The 18100-nt window shown below is 40.5% G+C and overlaps 1 protein-coding gene across 2 annotated transcripts in view; it reads left to right on the top strand.

Moving 5' to 3' along the window:
* The window catches only part of ATP8A1 (ATPase phospholipid transporting 8A1), a 243383-nt gene that overhangs the window by 121059 nt on the left and 104224 nt on the right, over window positions 1-18100 (top strand). For both annotated transcript variants that reach the window (XM_055140932.1, XM_055140930.1), the window contains exons 23-24: window positions 13084-13222; window positions 14413-14477. In XM_055140932.1, coding sequence (XP_054996907.1) covers window positions 13084-13222; window positions 14413-14477 — 204 coding nt within the window. The remainder of the gene's footprint in view (window positions 1-13083; window positions 13223-14412; window positions 14478-18100) is intronic.

The raw sequence follows: 18100 nt of genomic DNA, 5'->3' as shown, positions 1-18100 counted from the left end.
CTCATGCCTTACATAAGACCTGGGCTTGATCCCAGCATTGCAAAATAATAATGATTTACATAATAATAATGGGCTGGGGCAATAGCACAGCAGGTAGGCATTTGCCTTGCACACAGCCAACATGGGTTCAATTCCTCCGCCCCTCTCAGAGAGCCTGGCAAGCTACAGAGAGTATCTCGCCCGCACAGCAGAGCCTGGCAAGCTACCCATGGCATATCCAATATGCCAAAAACAGTAACAAGAAGTCTCACATGGAGATGTTCCTGGTGCCCACTCGAGCAAATCGATGAGCAATGGGATGACAGTGATACAGTGATCATTTGACTACCATAGAATTTTTTAGTTGCCTGGAGTCTCTTTTTCCTCACACTGAGCTTCCGTTCCTTGTTACAGCCACTCACTAGGGTGACCCCCATTAGAACAGCCCAGGGAGGCACCAGGCAAGTCTCTGAATGTAGGAGCCCAGGGTCCTGGCAGAGCTGCTTGGCTTCCACTGACACTGTCATAACCTTAGTTGTGTCATCACTTCTGCTTTAAATGAGATGTGTTGATTCTACCTCCTATTTTCTTTGTGCTTGAATTCTGTGTCTTCTATTGACCAGTGTTTCTCAACCTTTTTGTCTCTGTGGCCCCCTCCCAGCCTTGATTCCCTTCTCTGAACCACCCTAACCTGCCAGTTCACCCCTGAGTCTAATGCTTTGGCCTCCATTGATGTGATTTCACCTGTAACCTGGGAGAAAAGCAGGAAGCTCAGAACATTCAAAAACAGCGACTTCTGTCTCTTGGAACAAGCCTCATCACTTTTTCATTTTGTTGTCTTGGTTGTTTTTGTTTCATTTTTTTCATGGGGGACGGGAGCCATACTCAGCAGTGTGTGGGACTTACTCCTAGCTCTGTGCTCCAGGATCACTCCTGGCAGGATTAGGGGACCATACAGAGTGCCAGAGATTGAATCCAGGTTGGCCTTTCACAGGGCAAGCACCTTCCCACAGTAGCATCTCTCCAGCTCTCATCACTGTTGTTTTAATCACAGCACAGGTGAGCAGGGAAGTTCATCCTCTTTGTGCCCCCCCCACCTCCGTTCACGCACTAAAGGGAAATAGACCTGGAAGGTTGGAGGAAAGTGCCCTAGGCGTTGTTGACAGCCTATTGACAGTCTTTCTTTCGGATGAACAGATTTGAGTATTTTCCTTTCTCTCTAAATAAACTAATCCTCACCCCTGCCATGAGTTTGTTCAGTTGGATCACAATGCTTGTTCAGGATTAAAAGGAATAAACTATGCTGTGAATTGTTTGTGATTGCAACATTTTTTTTCTGTTAGTAAATAGAGGCAAAGGGGTGATATGTATCCCTCAGAAACCTGTGGCATGCCTGATGAGAAAGTTCTGTAGTTAAAATACAGACATAGAGACGGGGTGATGAGAACTCCATCAGCTGCTTCAGGTGTCCTGACCCAGTTTGGAAAGGATGATCCGAAAGCGGTCCTCTGGCTTTTGTGGACAGTAACGCCTCTTTGTCTCTCTTTGTCACCACTTGAGAGAATTTACAGTTGTCTCATGCTTCCAGACAACACTCTTGACCTCTTTTACCTTCTTGATCCTTGTTCTTTGCAAAGGTAATGGATCTGGACTTGTAATTTTAGATTATGAAACCACATAGAAGGTGGGTCTGTATTTTTTTCAAATTCAATTATTGTTTAAAATTAAATTAAGAATTCATTTCTTGTTATTTGGTCAGGGAAAATGACAAACAAGTAACTGAATCATGAGGAAGCTTTATGCTTCATTAGCAGGGGTTTCTCTAAGATTTCTCACCTTCTCCTTGGTTCTGCCACTTTACAGTTATTTTAATTACCTACTAATTACTAACGTTATGAAAGCAGATTATTATTTCTGGAGCAAACACAAAATGGAATGAGTGATAGTCCCTGTGTCAATTGAGCCATGATTGAAGCATTATTTCCCTGGTGGGAAGGAAAAAAATTCAATCTGCTCTTCCCTTTTTTTCTTGTTATGAGGGATGCTTGAGAAATACAATTTTACAAATAAAACACATTTGGTACTTAGACCTATAAAAGTTTTTGCAAAGACTTTTGTGACCAAGAGGATCATTTATCAACTTTTGAGAGTATTAAATAAGAACTTATAATGCTCTGTTCTGAACACCTATGATCTCTCTTTCCTTTCAATCAAATTTTCCATTCCTTTAAATTTATGATTAATGTATGTCCTCTACTAGATTGAAGCTTTAGAAGAACAAGCCTCATTTTTCATGCTCTTCCATCACTGTGTCTCTGGTACCCACCTGGACAATGTTAATCGCTAAATAAATATTTGATGAATAAGTGAATGATTAAATACTCAGAAGACAGAGCCAAAGAGATAGCACCGTGCTTAAGGAGCATGCCTAGCATGTGACCCAGCACAGGTCAGTTTCTGGTACCACACTGTCCCCTGAGCACCACTGGGGACAACCCTGTAAGCTGCTGAGCATGGCAAGGGTGGATTAAATAACCCCTGGTACTGCACAGCATGAGTCGAGCTGCACCCTCAGACCTTCACATGAAAACACCAGCCTAGTTTGCCAAGACTCACCAGGAGTGGCTCCTTCCCCCTTGACCAGGCCATGTCCTTCGAAATCGTCCCCCAAAAGAGAACCAGTGCAAGCCTTACCCTACTAATAATATAGCTCATGCTTTCTTTGAAGACATAGACATCAAATGTGTTACCTCTAAGGATTTGTTTAGGGCTTTGTTAGAAAACGGAGTGAAGAAGTTCGAAGACTGTGCTTCTGGGGATAGAGCACAGACAGCTGGAGCATTGCTCTGCGTGCCGGGGGCCTGGGCTCTGTCTCTGACACTGCACGCTTCCAGACCACCCAAAACACCGCACCGGGAGCAGCCCCTGAGCACCCCACGAAGACACACACACAATTAAGCAAATCAAACCCAAAAATATAATCTTTAGGGGCTGGAGCGATAGCACAGCGGGTAGGGCATTTGCCTTGCACATGGCTGACCCGGGTTCAATTCCCAGCATCCCATATGGTCCCCTGAGAACCACCAGGAGTAATTCCTGAGTGCAGAGCCAGGAGTAACCCCTGTGCATCGCCAGGTGTGACCCCAAAAGTAATATATATATGTATATATATATATGTGTGTGTGTGTATATACATATACATACATATACATATATAATCTTTAGAAATTTAGACTCGGTGATTAAAACATAATTCTTCTGAGTTACTTCCTATATAAATATTGGAGCACATATTTGGAGAGATTCAGTCACAAATGTCTGAGCTCTTGGTCAGCTCTGTTCTGAGCATGGGGGCACAGCAGCAGACAATAGAAAAATCCTGTTTGGTCTCGTTCTTCAAGCCTGTGTCCTCCCTTGAACACGTATCTCCCATGCTTGTCCCTGTGTCTCTGCTTTTCCACTCTGGAGTAACCCGTGTCCTTGCTTGAAAACGTGGTTCTTCTCTTTCTTCTCACATCTTTCTAAGTAAGTTTTGTTCAATAACAACTTTCTTCTATTTTTATTCTATTTTTAAATTTTATTTATTTTTATGTATTTTATTTTGTATTATATTTTTCTTTTTTATCAACTAAAAAATTTAAAGAAATAAAAACCCTAGTTTGGTTTTCATGGCAGGAGGTGGACAGTCAGTGTATAAACTGGACAGCAAAGTTGCAGGTGGGGCTCACTTAGTGTTCAGGGTTTGCTAGGTGACTAGGCCCTGAGCTAGGATAGCTGGGGAACCTTTTTAAATCTAATTCCCTTTTCTCTTACCTCAAACATGGTTGGTATTTCTGCGACTTTTTATTTATTTATTTTGTTTTTGGGGTCACACCCAGCAATGCACAGGGGTTGGTTACTCCTGGTTCATGCACTCAAGAATTACTCCTGGTGGTGCTCGGAGGACAATATGGGATGCTGGGAATCGAACCCAGGTCAGCCACATGCAAGGCAAATGCCCTACCTTCTGTGCTATTGCTCCAGCCCCTTCTGGGACCTTTTAAAGCTTGCCTTGATGAGATGGAGCAGCACCACACATGGTGCGACTAAACTTGGCAGGTTAGCACCCTTGGCCATTCTTGGTGATGAGCGGTGTAGAGGATTCCTAGAGAAATCTAAAAATTTAATGGAAACCAGGACATGCCTTGAACATTTCTGACTGCCAGATTTCACAGAAACTTCTGTTCCAGTGGAAGACTTCTGCAGATAAAGCTAGCACTTCTATTCTTAGTAGCTACATATATCACTTTCACTTGTACTAAAAAATGAAATATACTTAGACGAAAATTTACATGATGTACTAGTGATTTCATGGTTTAAGAGTCTGTAGTTTGCTGTTTCACTGTTTGCTGAAGAACATTTAAAGTCCTTCAGCTTATCTACTAATAAAACCTGCCAGGTTTTAGCCTAAGCAGAGCTCCAAGTGCTCTGCTCTTTACCCTGATTGTATAGGTTAAGAGTCTCGGAGTGGGACCCCCATTTGTGCTCCGGGGGTGAGCGGGACCAGAGCTCAGGGCCTAGTCAACAGTCTTAGACTATGGCACGGGGCCCGACTGAGCGACCAGAGCTGTGTGCACCTGTGTTGGCCAAGGTGTACCATCTCCTATCGTCTTTGGGGTCCCCTACCCCCCATGATCTTACTTCTGCTACTTGGCCGACGTATTCTGCCTGCCTGACCCGGTAGGCCTTGAGCTGCAGCTGAATCTGCAATACCAAGGGTCAGGATGGAGTGTTGAGGATTGAAGCCGTTACACATGCTACATTCACACTCTCCCATCTGAGCCATCTTCCCATAGTTTGAGCATCCATAAAGTGGGATGTACAAGATGGTTCATTTGAAAATATTATAACTTCTATTTTTGTTTATGTTTTACCTCATTTTTACTTCTGCAATTTCAGTTTTTACAATTTACTATAAATATTATTAACAGAACACATTACAAAAATATAGGTAGGTGGACCAGAAACATAATGCCATGGGTAAGGTGCTTGCCTTGCACATAGTCGACCTAGATTTGATACTTGACTCCACATAGGGTCTTCAAAGCCCTACCAGGAGTGATCCCTGAGTACAGATACAGGAGTCAGCCCTGAGCACTGCCAGGTGTACTCCCCCCACAATAAAAAGGTCTTAACATATATGTGTACATATATATATACACACACATTTGTACATATATATGCATATATATACATATATAGCTGGTAAATTGGTAAAGACTCTTTTTTACCAAATTTTTTTTTTAGTGTTTCTTTTTGTCTTCTATTTTTTAAATAGTTTGAATGGCCAATTTTAACTGCATGCTTTAAAAAAACCCATTTGCTTGACTGATAGAGATTCCTAGGCAGATTATTTGCTGAGGGGGTACATATCCACTCCTTATTGAGCAGGGCTTCTTAATCCTCAACCCCCTATCAATAATCACCATGTTGGGGGGCTGGGGAACTCAAAGGGCTGAGGACCTGAGTCCAAAACCCTGCACCATCTTGTCCCCGTGAATCCTCGGGAGGGAGTGCTTCAGACCTCCTGAGCATTACTGGGAGTCCCCCAAAAGAAATACATCTTTAAGAAAGGAATCTGTATGTTATTCTGCCAGTGTGGTTTGAAGGAAATGGAGTATATTTTTTAAAAGTTGGAGACTTGGAAAATCAAATGTAACCAAATGTGCAGTTGCATAATCCCTAGCTTGGCCCTTGGGTCCTGGAAGTACTGGCCTGTCCAGGACATGCCTGCTTGGTAAATGAGGCCTCTGTTCCTGCGTGTAAGAGACTCTGCCTTCTTTCTACATGAATGTAGAATTCTGCTTTCTCTCCACTCATCTCTAGAATGTTACTCGGTTCCTAGTGTCTCCTCGAGCGGCAGGCACATGCGTCCCATTGCTGACCTGTGATATTCCTTCTTCCAGCTGCTTCGTGGAAGACTTTCCACACTGAGTATCGCTGTCTTCTCACTCAAATGAGATGGATGTGTTGTTTTTGCTCGCTAGACACCCAATCCCTTCTCAAATCCTGATTCTTTGCAGCTGGGTGTGTGAAATCTGGCCTTATTTGGCAAGCCCCTAGCTGTGTGAGAGTTCAAATATGATTTCTGTGATTCCAAAATCACTGAATTAAAACAGACTTCACGCCTTGGGGGTGGGGGGTGGTGAGGGAGAACCAGTTGCGTGATTTCTCCAGAAGCAGACCAATGAGCTGTTCTAATGAGTTAGTGGTCTTAGCGTTCTGGAGCGCAGCTCTACCGGAAAGGAGAGGCGAGTGAGGTTCTCTTCTTTTCAGTACACCCCCATTGCTATGTGTGACCAGATGTTGACGGAAAGACAACAGGGAATCCCCAAGGACTATGGAGCAGAGAGAAGCATTCCATTTTTTGAAGGCAGCATTGACTGGACATCCCTCCACCAGAGCAGCGATATTCCAGGGCTGATGTATTTCACGGCTAAGGAGGGCAAAGATGGCAGCCACCTGTCGTTGGTCTGCATCCTTCCCACTCCAAGGCCCATCCAGCAGCCGTGGACTTTCTGAGGCAGAGCCGATACTCTGTCTGCTCTTTGAAAACTCTTCTCTACATGCCCTCTGCCTTGGTACTCCCAGACGATTTTCTCCACATAATGATCAGAAACAAAAAGTTTGAGGTGACTAACCCAATTTCAAGCTTAGATCACCCAGTTGATTTAGAGGTCTTTAAGCAGTGCTGTCCTTGGCTTTATTTCTTGTTTCCAGCTTATCACAGGGTGCATTTGCCTGCCCTCTGGCTTTGCACTGTGATTGCTTCTGTTTGGAATTCCCTCCCCACCTCTCCGAGTATTTTGGCTAGCTCTTTGTTCTTCATTTATATTTTAAGGCTAAGTGTTTGTGTTTGTTTTAAATTTTTCAATTTTATTTTCATAAAGTTGTTCACAGTAATTTGCTACATTCAGTATTTCACCACCAATTTCCTCATCATTACACCTTCCCACCACCATTATTTTGAATTTTCTCACCACCACTCAAGACTGCCCCACAGGCAGATGATAAATAATTTATTTTGTAATTGCTTGGTATGAATAGTACGAGATGTTGCACACTCCCACAATTCTAAAATTTTAAATAATTGGGGTCCTGCGACATCTCTGCAGCATGCTGCTCTTTTCTGAGATTCATTTTTGAGTCTGAATTGTGGCCGTCCATGCACGTAAATGACGCTGGGAGGCAGTTTGTGGAGGTGAATGCCAGGACACCGGAAGGACAGGGAGATGGGAAGAGGTTGCCCATTCCTAACTCGGTGAGATTAAGGCTAAGTGTTAACTTGTGGTGGATGGGATGTTTAAGCCACTCAGCCTGGGGAGGGGAAAAAAAACCTCTATTTTGTGTTGTGTTTAGATCCCTCCTAAAAAGCCTAGTGTTTAACATCAGTAAATCATATACAATACTTCACGGGGAGTGGTTTTCCTCTCTAATAAATAAACCTATAATACAGTTTAGAGACTCTGTGGTTTGAAACTTCAAGAGAAAAGGCCCGAGAACCAGAACCAGAAGGTCTGAAGATCTAAGGCCAGGCTTAGGAAGAAGGATAGGACTCAGATGAGGAAATATCCAGAGCACTAAGTCATACTGCAGCCAAACCAGTACAGACAGACCCATTATAGACACTGGGCAACAGCAGAGAAGCAGAAACAGATAGTCATTAGGAGAAATAGAAACAGGAAAAGTCTGGGAAGAACAAACAAGTCAAAGAGGAATCCAACAATTAATCTCTAAGGATGGATTCTGAAGTCTAATTTCCAGGAAGGAAAGAAGGCATTGTGTGCCCCGCCATCTTGCCCAGAACTACCTGATGAAAGCCACTGGTAGAAACACAGTTTGTCCAAAGAACAGAGGCAGGTTTGAAAACCTTATGATTTGAATGAAATGCTCTGTTTTACCTCACTTGGATTTCCCAGGTTGCTCCCTTCGGGATGCATTGATTTTTTGGGTTTTGTTCTTTACTCTAACTCAACTGTACTCTATATCCCTTTAGATCATTTCATCTCCCCAAGTTAATGAACTGAATTAGTAAATGCAAAGAGCTTGGCAGTGTCTGGCTTTTTTTCTTCTCTGAGGAAATACTATCTAGTCACCATCTATTTCCTATTGAAGTAAAGGTTCCTAAATGTGATTAGTATTTATCCATATTTACTCCCAAACTTTACTTACCACTTACAAGCCTATAATGACAAGTTTGATTCTTGAATATTTTCTCACTTAAAAACATACCACAAATTAAAAATTCGAGATAATCTAAGCACTGTTGAAATATTAGCTAACAAGGAGAACTTTGCGGTTCTGTTATTTAGCAAAATACTGGGAAGAACTAAATTTCCATATTCATTATGATATATTTTACCAGTCTTTAAATACTCCACATGAAACTTTTGATCTTCACTATCATGGAAACGTTATACTTACATGCCTTCGCAAATATTTCATGTATGTTGTGAATATCTGAAAGGAAAACTAAGACTTTTGATGGCTTTACAGATGAATAAATATTCTATTATGATTTTTTCCAGAGATAACTGAATCTACATCATGTCTTAAGAGTCTTCAACCCAAAACCTTTATAACTTTAGTTTACTGACATTTTGAAAGTAAAATTAATATTTGGATTTTTTTTAATTCCATAAATGTCATGGGAATTTTATCATGTTTCAATCCTTGCTGAATATGTAATTCCCATAGTGCCCATTAGTGACCATCTGTGTAAGGTAATATGTATTTGGGATGAAACTGATTATGGCTAAACACTCTTGTGTTATGATCAGGAAAAGCACGCAAAGTTCAAATCTCTTTTTCTTGTGATCCTTCTGCAGCTGAAGATATTCATTTTCAGAGGCAGAAAAGCCTATCGCTCAAGATTCTAATCTCATGATAAATGACAACAGAGGCAAGGAAAAGGAGGCTGCAAACATTCCACTATCTCTAGTAAATACTTTTCTCAAGCTCATAGAATGAAAGGAAATAAATTTTGGAACAGGTTTTTTCGTTGTAAGCATTAATGTAGAACTACTGCAGTTTTGGCTAATATTCAGAAGTGTGTCATTTTATCATTTTTAGAAATATATTATACCACAGTAATGAACATCCTCCAAGCTACCCTACTTCTAACTTTTTCAGCATGTATGCTGCTAGTCATACCTCTTTGGCTCTTTATGTTATTAATTTGATTATATACATATACAGTAACAACAAAGTCTCACAATGGAGACGTTACTGGTGCCCGCTCCAGCATATCTATGAACAATGGGATGACAGTGCTACAGTACTACAGTGCTACATATAATAAATATATAGTTGTGTGGGTGACAGGGTTACAGTAGTATTCAGTTGTGTGGTTTGAAAGTTGTTTCCTTTTATTTTTGCAAAATCATTCTCCATTAAATATGACACTCTCCCCAGTGCAGTCATTATTTTTAAGATTTGTACATGATAAGGTGGAGGTGGGGGTACTAAAGAGATGGTATACTGTGGAGGGTGCTCGCATTGCATGCAGCAGACCTGGATTTGATCACTGGCACAACACAGGGTTCCCTGAGTCTTGCTCGGAGTGATCTCTAAGCACAGGGCCAGGAGTAAGTCCTAAGCACTTTCAAGTATGCCCCCTACCCCTCAAAAAAAGATTAGTAGATGATAATGCATACCTGCAGGCTTCCTAGACCCAGCACTCCCAAAAGAATAGACCTAGGAATTATACGGATATTCTTGCTTATAGTTATCTAATTGGGACTGGAGCAATAGCACAGCGGTAGGGCGTTTGCCTTACACATGGCCGACCCCGGTTCGATTCCTCCGCCCCTCTTGGAGAGCTTAGCAAGATACGGAAAGTATCTCGACAACACGGCAGAGCCTGGCAAGCTACCCATGCCGTATTCAATATGCCAAAAACAGTAACAAGTCTCACAATGGAGACGTAACTGATGCCCACTCGAGCAAATCAATGAGCAACGGGATGACAGTGATACAGTTATCTAATTAATGTATTCATATCTTGGTTCTAGTTATACTACAGTTTTATGGACTATGTTCTAAAAATATAACTTTCTGGTGTAGTCAATTTTGAGAACTTTAATTCTTAAACTATGCCCAAGATCATTTTAAAATCTTATTATGCATTCTAGAGAATATTTAGAATTTAAACAGAGCTCTATCCTGATATTTCCTGAGAGGTTAGCTGGGATACTTTAGCTCCATAAGCCATTTTAGCTGGAAGAAAAATTAATAAAATTATTCTCACTGAAATGCAAAAATTGTAGTGCTTACATTGATGATGCTGAACCGTTCTTTCTTTTCATTTGTGACTTCTTGATGAAAATTTTTATGATGTATTTTGAATCTGCTTCTCGTTAATGATAATAAAATAATACTACCTCCATAAAGAAGGAAATTTGCCTTCCTTAATTATAAACTAAGAAGTCACACATCAAATGTATCTAATATCTTTACAGATTATTTGGAATATATTGAAATAAAATTATCTAGAGTACAGCAGTATGACATTTTGAACATTACATGGTTAAAAGATTACAGCGGTATAACATTAGAACATTTCCTTCCTATTTTTGTCATTTATGCACTTAAAAGCATACTAAATGCCATCTGTCAGATAGTTTTGGAGATGCATTTCAAAGATACATAAGACATGGTCCTGTCTCTTGAACAAAACAGCTAGACTAATACATTTAAAGATCTAATCTTTATATAATAGATGAAGATTTGTAAAGATTAGCAAATTTTGTCACGCAGAAAAAAAAGACTTGTTTTCAGAAGCAAATGAAAGCAGCTAGGGAGCAGTAACTTTTTTTAAATGTTTAAAAATTATTTCGATTTAATTTTATTTTTATAAAGTAGTTCCCAATATTTGATTGCATTTAATATTTGAACAAACAATCCCACCACCCATTACACCTTCCCACCACCATATTTTGGGTGTTTCCATCCTGAACCCCAACCCCTGCCCCAAGGCAGAAACGAAATTATTTATTTTGTATTGTTTGTGGGAGCAGTAACTTTTAAGGCTGCCCTTGGGATGAAGTAAATTTCACCAGGCAAGGAGATCAACGATACATGTTCTTGCATATAGTACAAGCATAGTGAGGCATAGGACTACCCAGACATCCGTAAGCACTGTGGGGGAAGACCCACTGACTGACTGGTCAATAGAGGATCCATCCGACCCCTTCTGCCTTGCTGTCTCCACTGAGAGAGTCTGCATAAGCTAAATACAGATAGTGGAGGATGACCATGCAGTACAGTTGGCCACAGTTTGCAGTACACTGAGGATTTGTTGAAACAATTTTCCTTTTTCACAAATAAGAAATGAATACCATCAGTAATACCCCGTTTTTATCCTTCTCTATGGTGGCTGATAGGATTCGAGCCATGACGGCCTCCTTGAGACAGTGAGATCTAGAGATGAGTTGGGATATTATTGAGGCACCAATGTAATGTCCACAACTACCCACCTCAGTACTACTAGGCATTAAGATGAGGCTAAATCCTTATGCCTCATTAGTCAGAATATTCTGTTATATTCTGAAAACAATCTGATATCTGCCGGAAAGACATACACATGCGTGCGCATGCACACTCGCGCATCTGCGCACACACACACAAACACACTCACATATTTGCTTGTGAAATTTATTTTACTTTCCCTGTCTACCATGATGGGAACTAATTTTAGAGCTCTGTTTTAGTAAAGAGTAAACAATTCACTGTTGGGTGATAAATAGAAAATGAGATGCTTTCTTTGTTCTCATCACCCCTGACACTACCCTCAAAACTCTGTTTCCCTCGTATGTACTTAGTCCTTGTCAACTTTAAATTAGAACTGAAGAAAGAGGGGAAATTAAGAAGAAAGATCATTGCTGAAGTGAATTATCCTAGAGTTTAGATTACCTGGCTTGCAGGGCACTGTTGGGAAGAGAACCCAGCTGGTGGCAGGACTTGATCAGATGATGGAAATGAAGGTTTAAATCTTAGTGCATCGCTGCTTTCCTGTGTAATTAGTACCAAGAAACATTACCCTGTCCTTTTTGGCAAGCCAGGTTTCCCTAACAGCCAACAGATTATTCTCGTTTTTCCTCCACAGATGAGCATGAGGATAGCAACCATCGTTCTGGATGGTGAGAGGCCAGAGCAGCTTTGAGTAGAGCATGTTGGTTATATTCAGTCTTGTGTGAACGATCCCATGTAATGAGCAAGAGATCTTTAGTGGACTCTGACCTTCATACGCAAATGCAAATGTGGACCAATGTGAAACACTCAACCTGTTCCAAGACCAAAGCTATGGCCCTGTTTATCACTTTCCTTAGCACTGTAGCACTGTTGCACTGTCGTCCCATTGTTCATCAATTTGCTTGAGCGGGCACCAGTAACACCTCCATTGTGAAACTTGTTACTCTTTTTGGCATATCAAATACGCCACGGGTAGCTTGCCAGGCTCTGCCGTCGGGCAGGATAGTCTCAGTAGCTTGCCAGGCTCTCCGAGAGGGACGGAGGAATCAAACCACCCTGCCTGCTGTGCTATCACTCCAGTCCATCGCTCTCCTTATCTTTCATAATTGTATTATGCATATACATTTCCTAGCACTGCATCAAATTATAATGTAATATATCATCAGATATTCGTACTCTGTTTTCAAAGTAGGTCGGCAAGATTACTTCATCACTGTCGTCACCTTCCATAGTTTTTGATTTTGTTTGGAGTCTGCTTCTTTTTAAGTGACTTTTGACTTCCCCTCTGTGTGCGTGCGTGTGTGTGTGTGTGTGTGTGTGTGTGTGTGTGTGTGTGTGTGTGTGTGAAGAATTAGATCCCTTCTTTATTGATAAATAGGTCACTCGTGGACCATCAGTCTCATGCCAAAAGGACTAGATGAAAGTCAGGGAACCATAAAAGAGAGAAGTCAACGGAATCATTGAAATTTACATCAAAGTCCCTGAATTATTTAGTTTCTGATTTTAAAATAAACACGTAATTTATTTTTTGTGTGTGCTCAGAGAATCGAAACTGACTTTCTTCTTAGAATATTTGTCTCTTCTTTTCCCCAGAATCTTCAACTACTTGGAGCTACAGCCATTGAGGATAAATTACAAGACCAAGTGCCTGAAACAATAGAAACACTTATGAAAGCAGACATCAAAATCTGGATCCTGACAGGCGACAAACAAGAGACTGCCATTAACATTGGTAATGTGCTAAAACAAACTACAAATCGTGACACTGTTAATGAGGCTGGTACATTTTTGAAGATGGGTTTGATGTAGTTTAGGATTTGTCAGATTGAGTTTTTTTGTTTTTATAATATGATTGGACTTAGCTGTTCACTCATTGCCAGTGTTATTTTCGCATTTCCAATAGTTACTGTCCACTCAGGGAAGATGTAGATTTTCTCTATTTTAGAGTTCTAAGGAACAAATATCAGTGTCCAAGAGATGAAGGAGATCATTTGCCCATCACCAACACTGTAGAGCTCAACTGTAATTAAAATAGAAGGAAACACCTGCCTAGGAATAAAACCCAAGGCAGAAAAGAAAAAAGCAATTTATCTACTGAGTATGTTTGCTGTAGTCAATTTATTTTAATATGTCATTAATTTTCAGGGGTGGCAGCTGGAAGCCTGATGAGGTTTAGGTGCCCATTTTAGATAGTACTGGAGTTAAGAAGCTGCAGTTTGGGAAAGAGATCTGAATGGAGATACACGTTCAAGAAGGTCCAGCTTGTGCATGGTATTTAAGTGCAGGGCCCAGAAGTAGATAGCAAAAGGAATGCCTAGAGCTGGAATAGTTTTCAGTGTGTTGGATTTCCAAATGAGCCCCGTCAGCAAAGTTGCCTGATTTTTCCTGTCGAGTCCAGCTGTATGCAAACAGGGGCAGAGTAGGTAGAGTTGTATGGAACCTGAAGGGGACTTGGCCACCAGCAGGAATGGCAGAGCAGCACTGGACAGAACAGAGGGCATGTTGATTCAGGGGTTGCAAGGATCCGTGAAAATAGCAGTGGGCCAAGATGTTGACGGGCTTCCTGAACCTTTTTCTAGGTTTTGAAACTACCCTTAGGACATCCTCTGCTCTTCATATTGGCCATCATAAGGATCCATTTGTTTGTTTGTAAGACATTTAGAATCATTACCACCTTCTCTTTCCATGCTTGTTTGTTGATATAGTCTCATGAAACCCAATGTTGCCCTGGTATCCATTTAGAAGAGTCTTTCTTAAATTTCCTGCAGATCTGGAAAGTGGCAAACAACTGTCCATCACTCTTAATAAACAGACGTCATATAAATGAAATTTAAGTGATGGTAGTATTCCTATGATATATTCACCTCTTATTTTCAGAGAAGTTATTTATATCAATTAATTTACTCTATGTTCATTTTCTAGGACACTCCTGTAAACTTTTGAAGAAGAACATGGGAATGATTGTCATAAATGAAGGCTCTCTTGATGTAAGTAAAAGTATCTTTTTGGGAAAACTAATGTTTAATAATAATCATCATGTAGTGTTTTGTTTTTCACTCCAGAAGCTATGGAAAAAAATTAATCTTTCCTAAGTTATAATATGCTTTATTAATTACTACTCTGCCAAAACATAATTTACAATGTTTTGAATCACATTGATGCAAATAGATTCCAGCTTTGCATCTGTGACAGCTAAAAAATGTTGCTTAATGTTCTGAGACCAAAAGACTGCTATACTAAAAGCATTATGTCAGGAAGTTGCTAAGAGACAATGTGGTCCTATCTATCAATATTTTGCAGATTGAGCATTTCATATCTACGTTCCCTTTCAAGGTTTCATAGGTATCAAATATGTCATTAGACAATTAAAAATGCTCATTCCTAGTAGGAAACTTTTCTTTGGTGTCCTGATATGTGCGCTAAAGTGGGCTATTCCTGGGATATCATTTTTTCCCCTGGCTGTGATCACATGAAGTTATATTTGGGGAAAGGAACAAAGATTTGCTCAGAGTACAGGGTAAATTAGAAGTTAACAGCAACAACAAAAATAATGTAGGTCAAATAACCTGCATATATTTTAAAGTAAAGGTGACTATTTGTAATGTAAGGTGGAAGACAAAACAGGAGGGGTGATTGTACAACTGCTTGAAATAGTCATTGTGTGAAAACAAACCCTTAGACTCTGACAAGAGAACAGCAGATGCTCAAGTGTAGTGGGGAAGGGTAGGGAAGAATCCTCCGGGGCAGTGGGAATATTGGTACTTGGGTGGTGGACTAGGTGCTCCTGGAGCATATAAACACTCACACTTTATAAACTAATGTTACATCAATAGATTAATTTTGTAAAAAGGAAAAGCAGGCTATAGTGATGTGGAAAGCAAAGAGATCTTGGGAACTGGGGATGATGTAGAAAGGATGATGAGTAGACAAAGTGTTTAGAAGCTAGTTTATAGAGAGAACTTATGCATACGTTTTTTATTTCATATATTTAATTGGGCTGTATTCTCTTAATTAGTTGTGCCCCAAACAATCCTTGTGTTGTTTTTTTTTCCTTTTTTTGTGAAACCTTTGAGCAATTTGCAGCCTACTTTATAACTTGACCGCTATGAAACTTGTCAATGCTTATAATCATTGGAGAACTGCTTTTTTGTGAGCTACACATTAATCCTAAAAAAACAAAAATAAAAGTCGCCTTGGCATTGGATGACTTTCCTTTTTAATTTATGCACTTACTATATGCCCACTGCAAGTTCTGAGAACATGCTCTTGAATAAGAACACCATAGACTCTGCCCCTTTAGAGTTGAAATTTGTCTCCATAATCAGCTTCATATATAGGCATTGCATGTTATCATTTCCAAGCAACTATGTTGTGAAACATTATGACTAATGAAGCCTTACTTTCCAAAAGCTTACAAATAATCAGGGAAGGAAAATGGTACAAACATACATAAATAAACTTGATGGTTTGCTATGAAAATGTTGTGAAGATTAGGGAAATATTTATAACTAAGTGGCCTTAGAGGCAAATAATTGAGCAAGAGAGAAGTACTTGATGCAGAAAGTCGTTGCAAATGAGCCCAAGATATAACTTTTAAAGTATTTTTGTTGCAATAAATATTAACACAATGTTAAATCCAAAAGGTATTAACCAGGAAAAGTACAGATAGTCAAAAGTCAGTCTCTCATCCTTACCCCAAGCTGCCTCCTTTCACAGGATGGTTGCTAGTGCCACTTCTGTCTGTTTGTTCCTATCCGTGCTGCCCTGTCTTAAAGATGGCTGTGCATGTTTTTAAACATCTGCACATGTATGTTCATCGCAGCACTGTTTACAATAGCCAGAATCTGGAAAAAACCCGAATGCCCCAAAACGGATGACTGGTTGAGGAAACTTTGGTACATCTATACAATGGAATACTATGCAGCTGTTAGAAAAAAGGAAGTCAAGAATTTTGTAGTTAAGTGGATGGGCATGAAAAGTTTCATGCTGAGTGAAATGAGTCAGAAAGAGAGAGACAGACATAGAAAGACTGCACTCATCTATGGTATATAGAATATCAGAGTGGGAGACTAATACCCAAGAACCGTAGAAATAAGTACCAGGAGGTTGACCCCATGGCTTCGAGGCTGGCCTCACGTTCCGGGGAAAGGGCAACTCAGAGAAGCGATCACCAACTACATTGTAGTTGAAGGCCATGTGGGGGAAGGGAGTTGCGGGCTGAATGAGGGCTAGAGACTGAGCACAGCGGCCACTCAACACCTTTATTGCAAACCACAACAGCTAATTAGAGAGAGAGAACAGAAGGGAATGCCCTGCCACAGTGGCAGGGTGGGGTGGGGGGGAGATGGGAGTGGGGAGGGTGGGAGGGACGCCGGGTTTACGGGTGGTGGAGAATGGGCACTGGTGAAGGGATGGGTTCCCGAACTTTGTATGAGGGAAGTATAAGCACAAAAGTGTATAAATCTGTAACTGTACCCTCACGGTGATTCTCTAATTAAAAATAAATAAATTATAAAAAAAAAAAGAAAGTGTGAACCCAAAGTCTTCTTGTTATCATGGGAAATCCTCTTATACTATTAAATGGTAAATGGAAAGATATCTAACCTCTTCTTAAATAGCCCAGAGAAAACATTCATTTAAACATAAATTAAAATGTATGTACTTAAACTGTCAAAATATAAAAAGATATTAACATTTAAAAAAAATAAAAAAAAAATAAACGAAACTTTGAAATAAAACACAGATCGCAGCCTGCAAATCACGGGTCCATGTGTTTGATGCTTTGCTTGATGCTCAATGTTTCTTAGCAGTTTTTCTTATATATAAATACTGGTTTGGGGTCCATGTGGACTGTGCTCAGGGCTTACTCGTGGCTCTGTGCTCATGGATCACTCATGGAAGTGCTCAGGGGACTATATGAGCTCCAAGGATAAAACCCTGGTTGGTTGCATGCAAGGCAAGCACCTTACCCTACTATTTATCACTCTGGCCCCTAATTAATAGTTTTAATTCTGATGCAGTATTTATCAGATAACTATAAGGAACTGACAGGGTAATTTAAGTCTGGAAAGGTCAGAAAGGTCATCCTACATTAGTGATGAAAAGTTGGACCAAGTCAGAAAATTTATCTTAAGAGGCAAAGAAAACCAACCACTTTATCAACTTTTGAAGGAAGGAGAGTATGCTAGAAGCTACTATACATGGGCAAGTTTGGAAGAGTGGGGAGAATTGGGGGATAGACAAAGGACCAAGATGAGAGCTGGATAAAAGGAAAGTAGGCACCCTTACAAATTAGGCAATACAGCATGAAGGAAATTCAGGGATAATTATCCCCTGGGTCCCTGAAGAAGGAGCCATCAGGTGCTGGAGAACAGGGTCACAGCCCTTCCACAGCATTGCAGACACCGAAGTGGAAACATTCCCATGGTCCCAGGACTCTTGGGAGTTTGTCCATACGGTGGATTCCATGTAATGCATGGTATTTCCTGACATGTGAAGGAAATCAGAGCTAGTTTCATAATGTTGATGCAAAGATACGCCAAGCCCTTCTTGACTGGACATGGGTACCTTTTATCTGGATTAGGCTTTCACCTTAGAGCATTGCTTACTG

The sequence above is a fragment of the Sorex araneus genome, chromosome 5 (genome assembly GCF_027595985.1).
Source record: "Sorex araneus isolate mSorAra2 chromosome 5, mSorAra2.pri, whole genome shotgun sequence".
Lineage (NCBI taxonomy): Eukaryota > Metazoa > Chordata > Mammalia > Eulipotyphla > Soricidae > Sorex > Sorex araneus.
The sequence above is the reverse complement of the archived record's forward strand: the minus strand, read 5'-3'. Positions and strand labels throughout refer to the sequence as shown.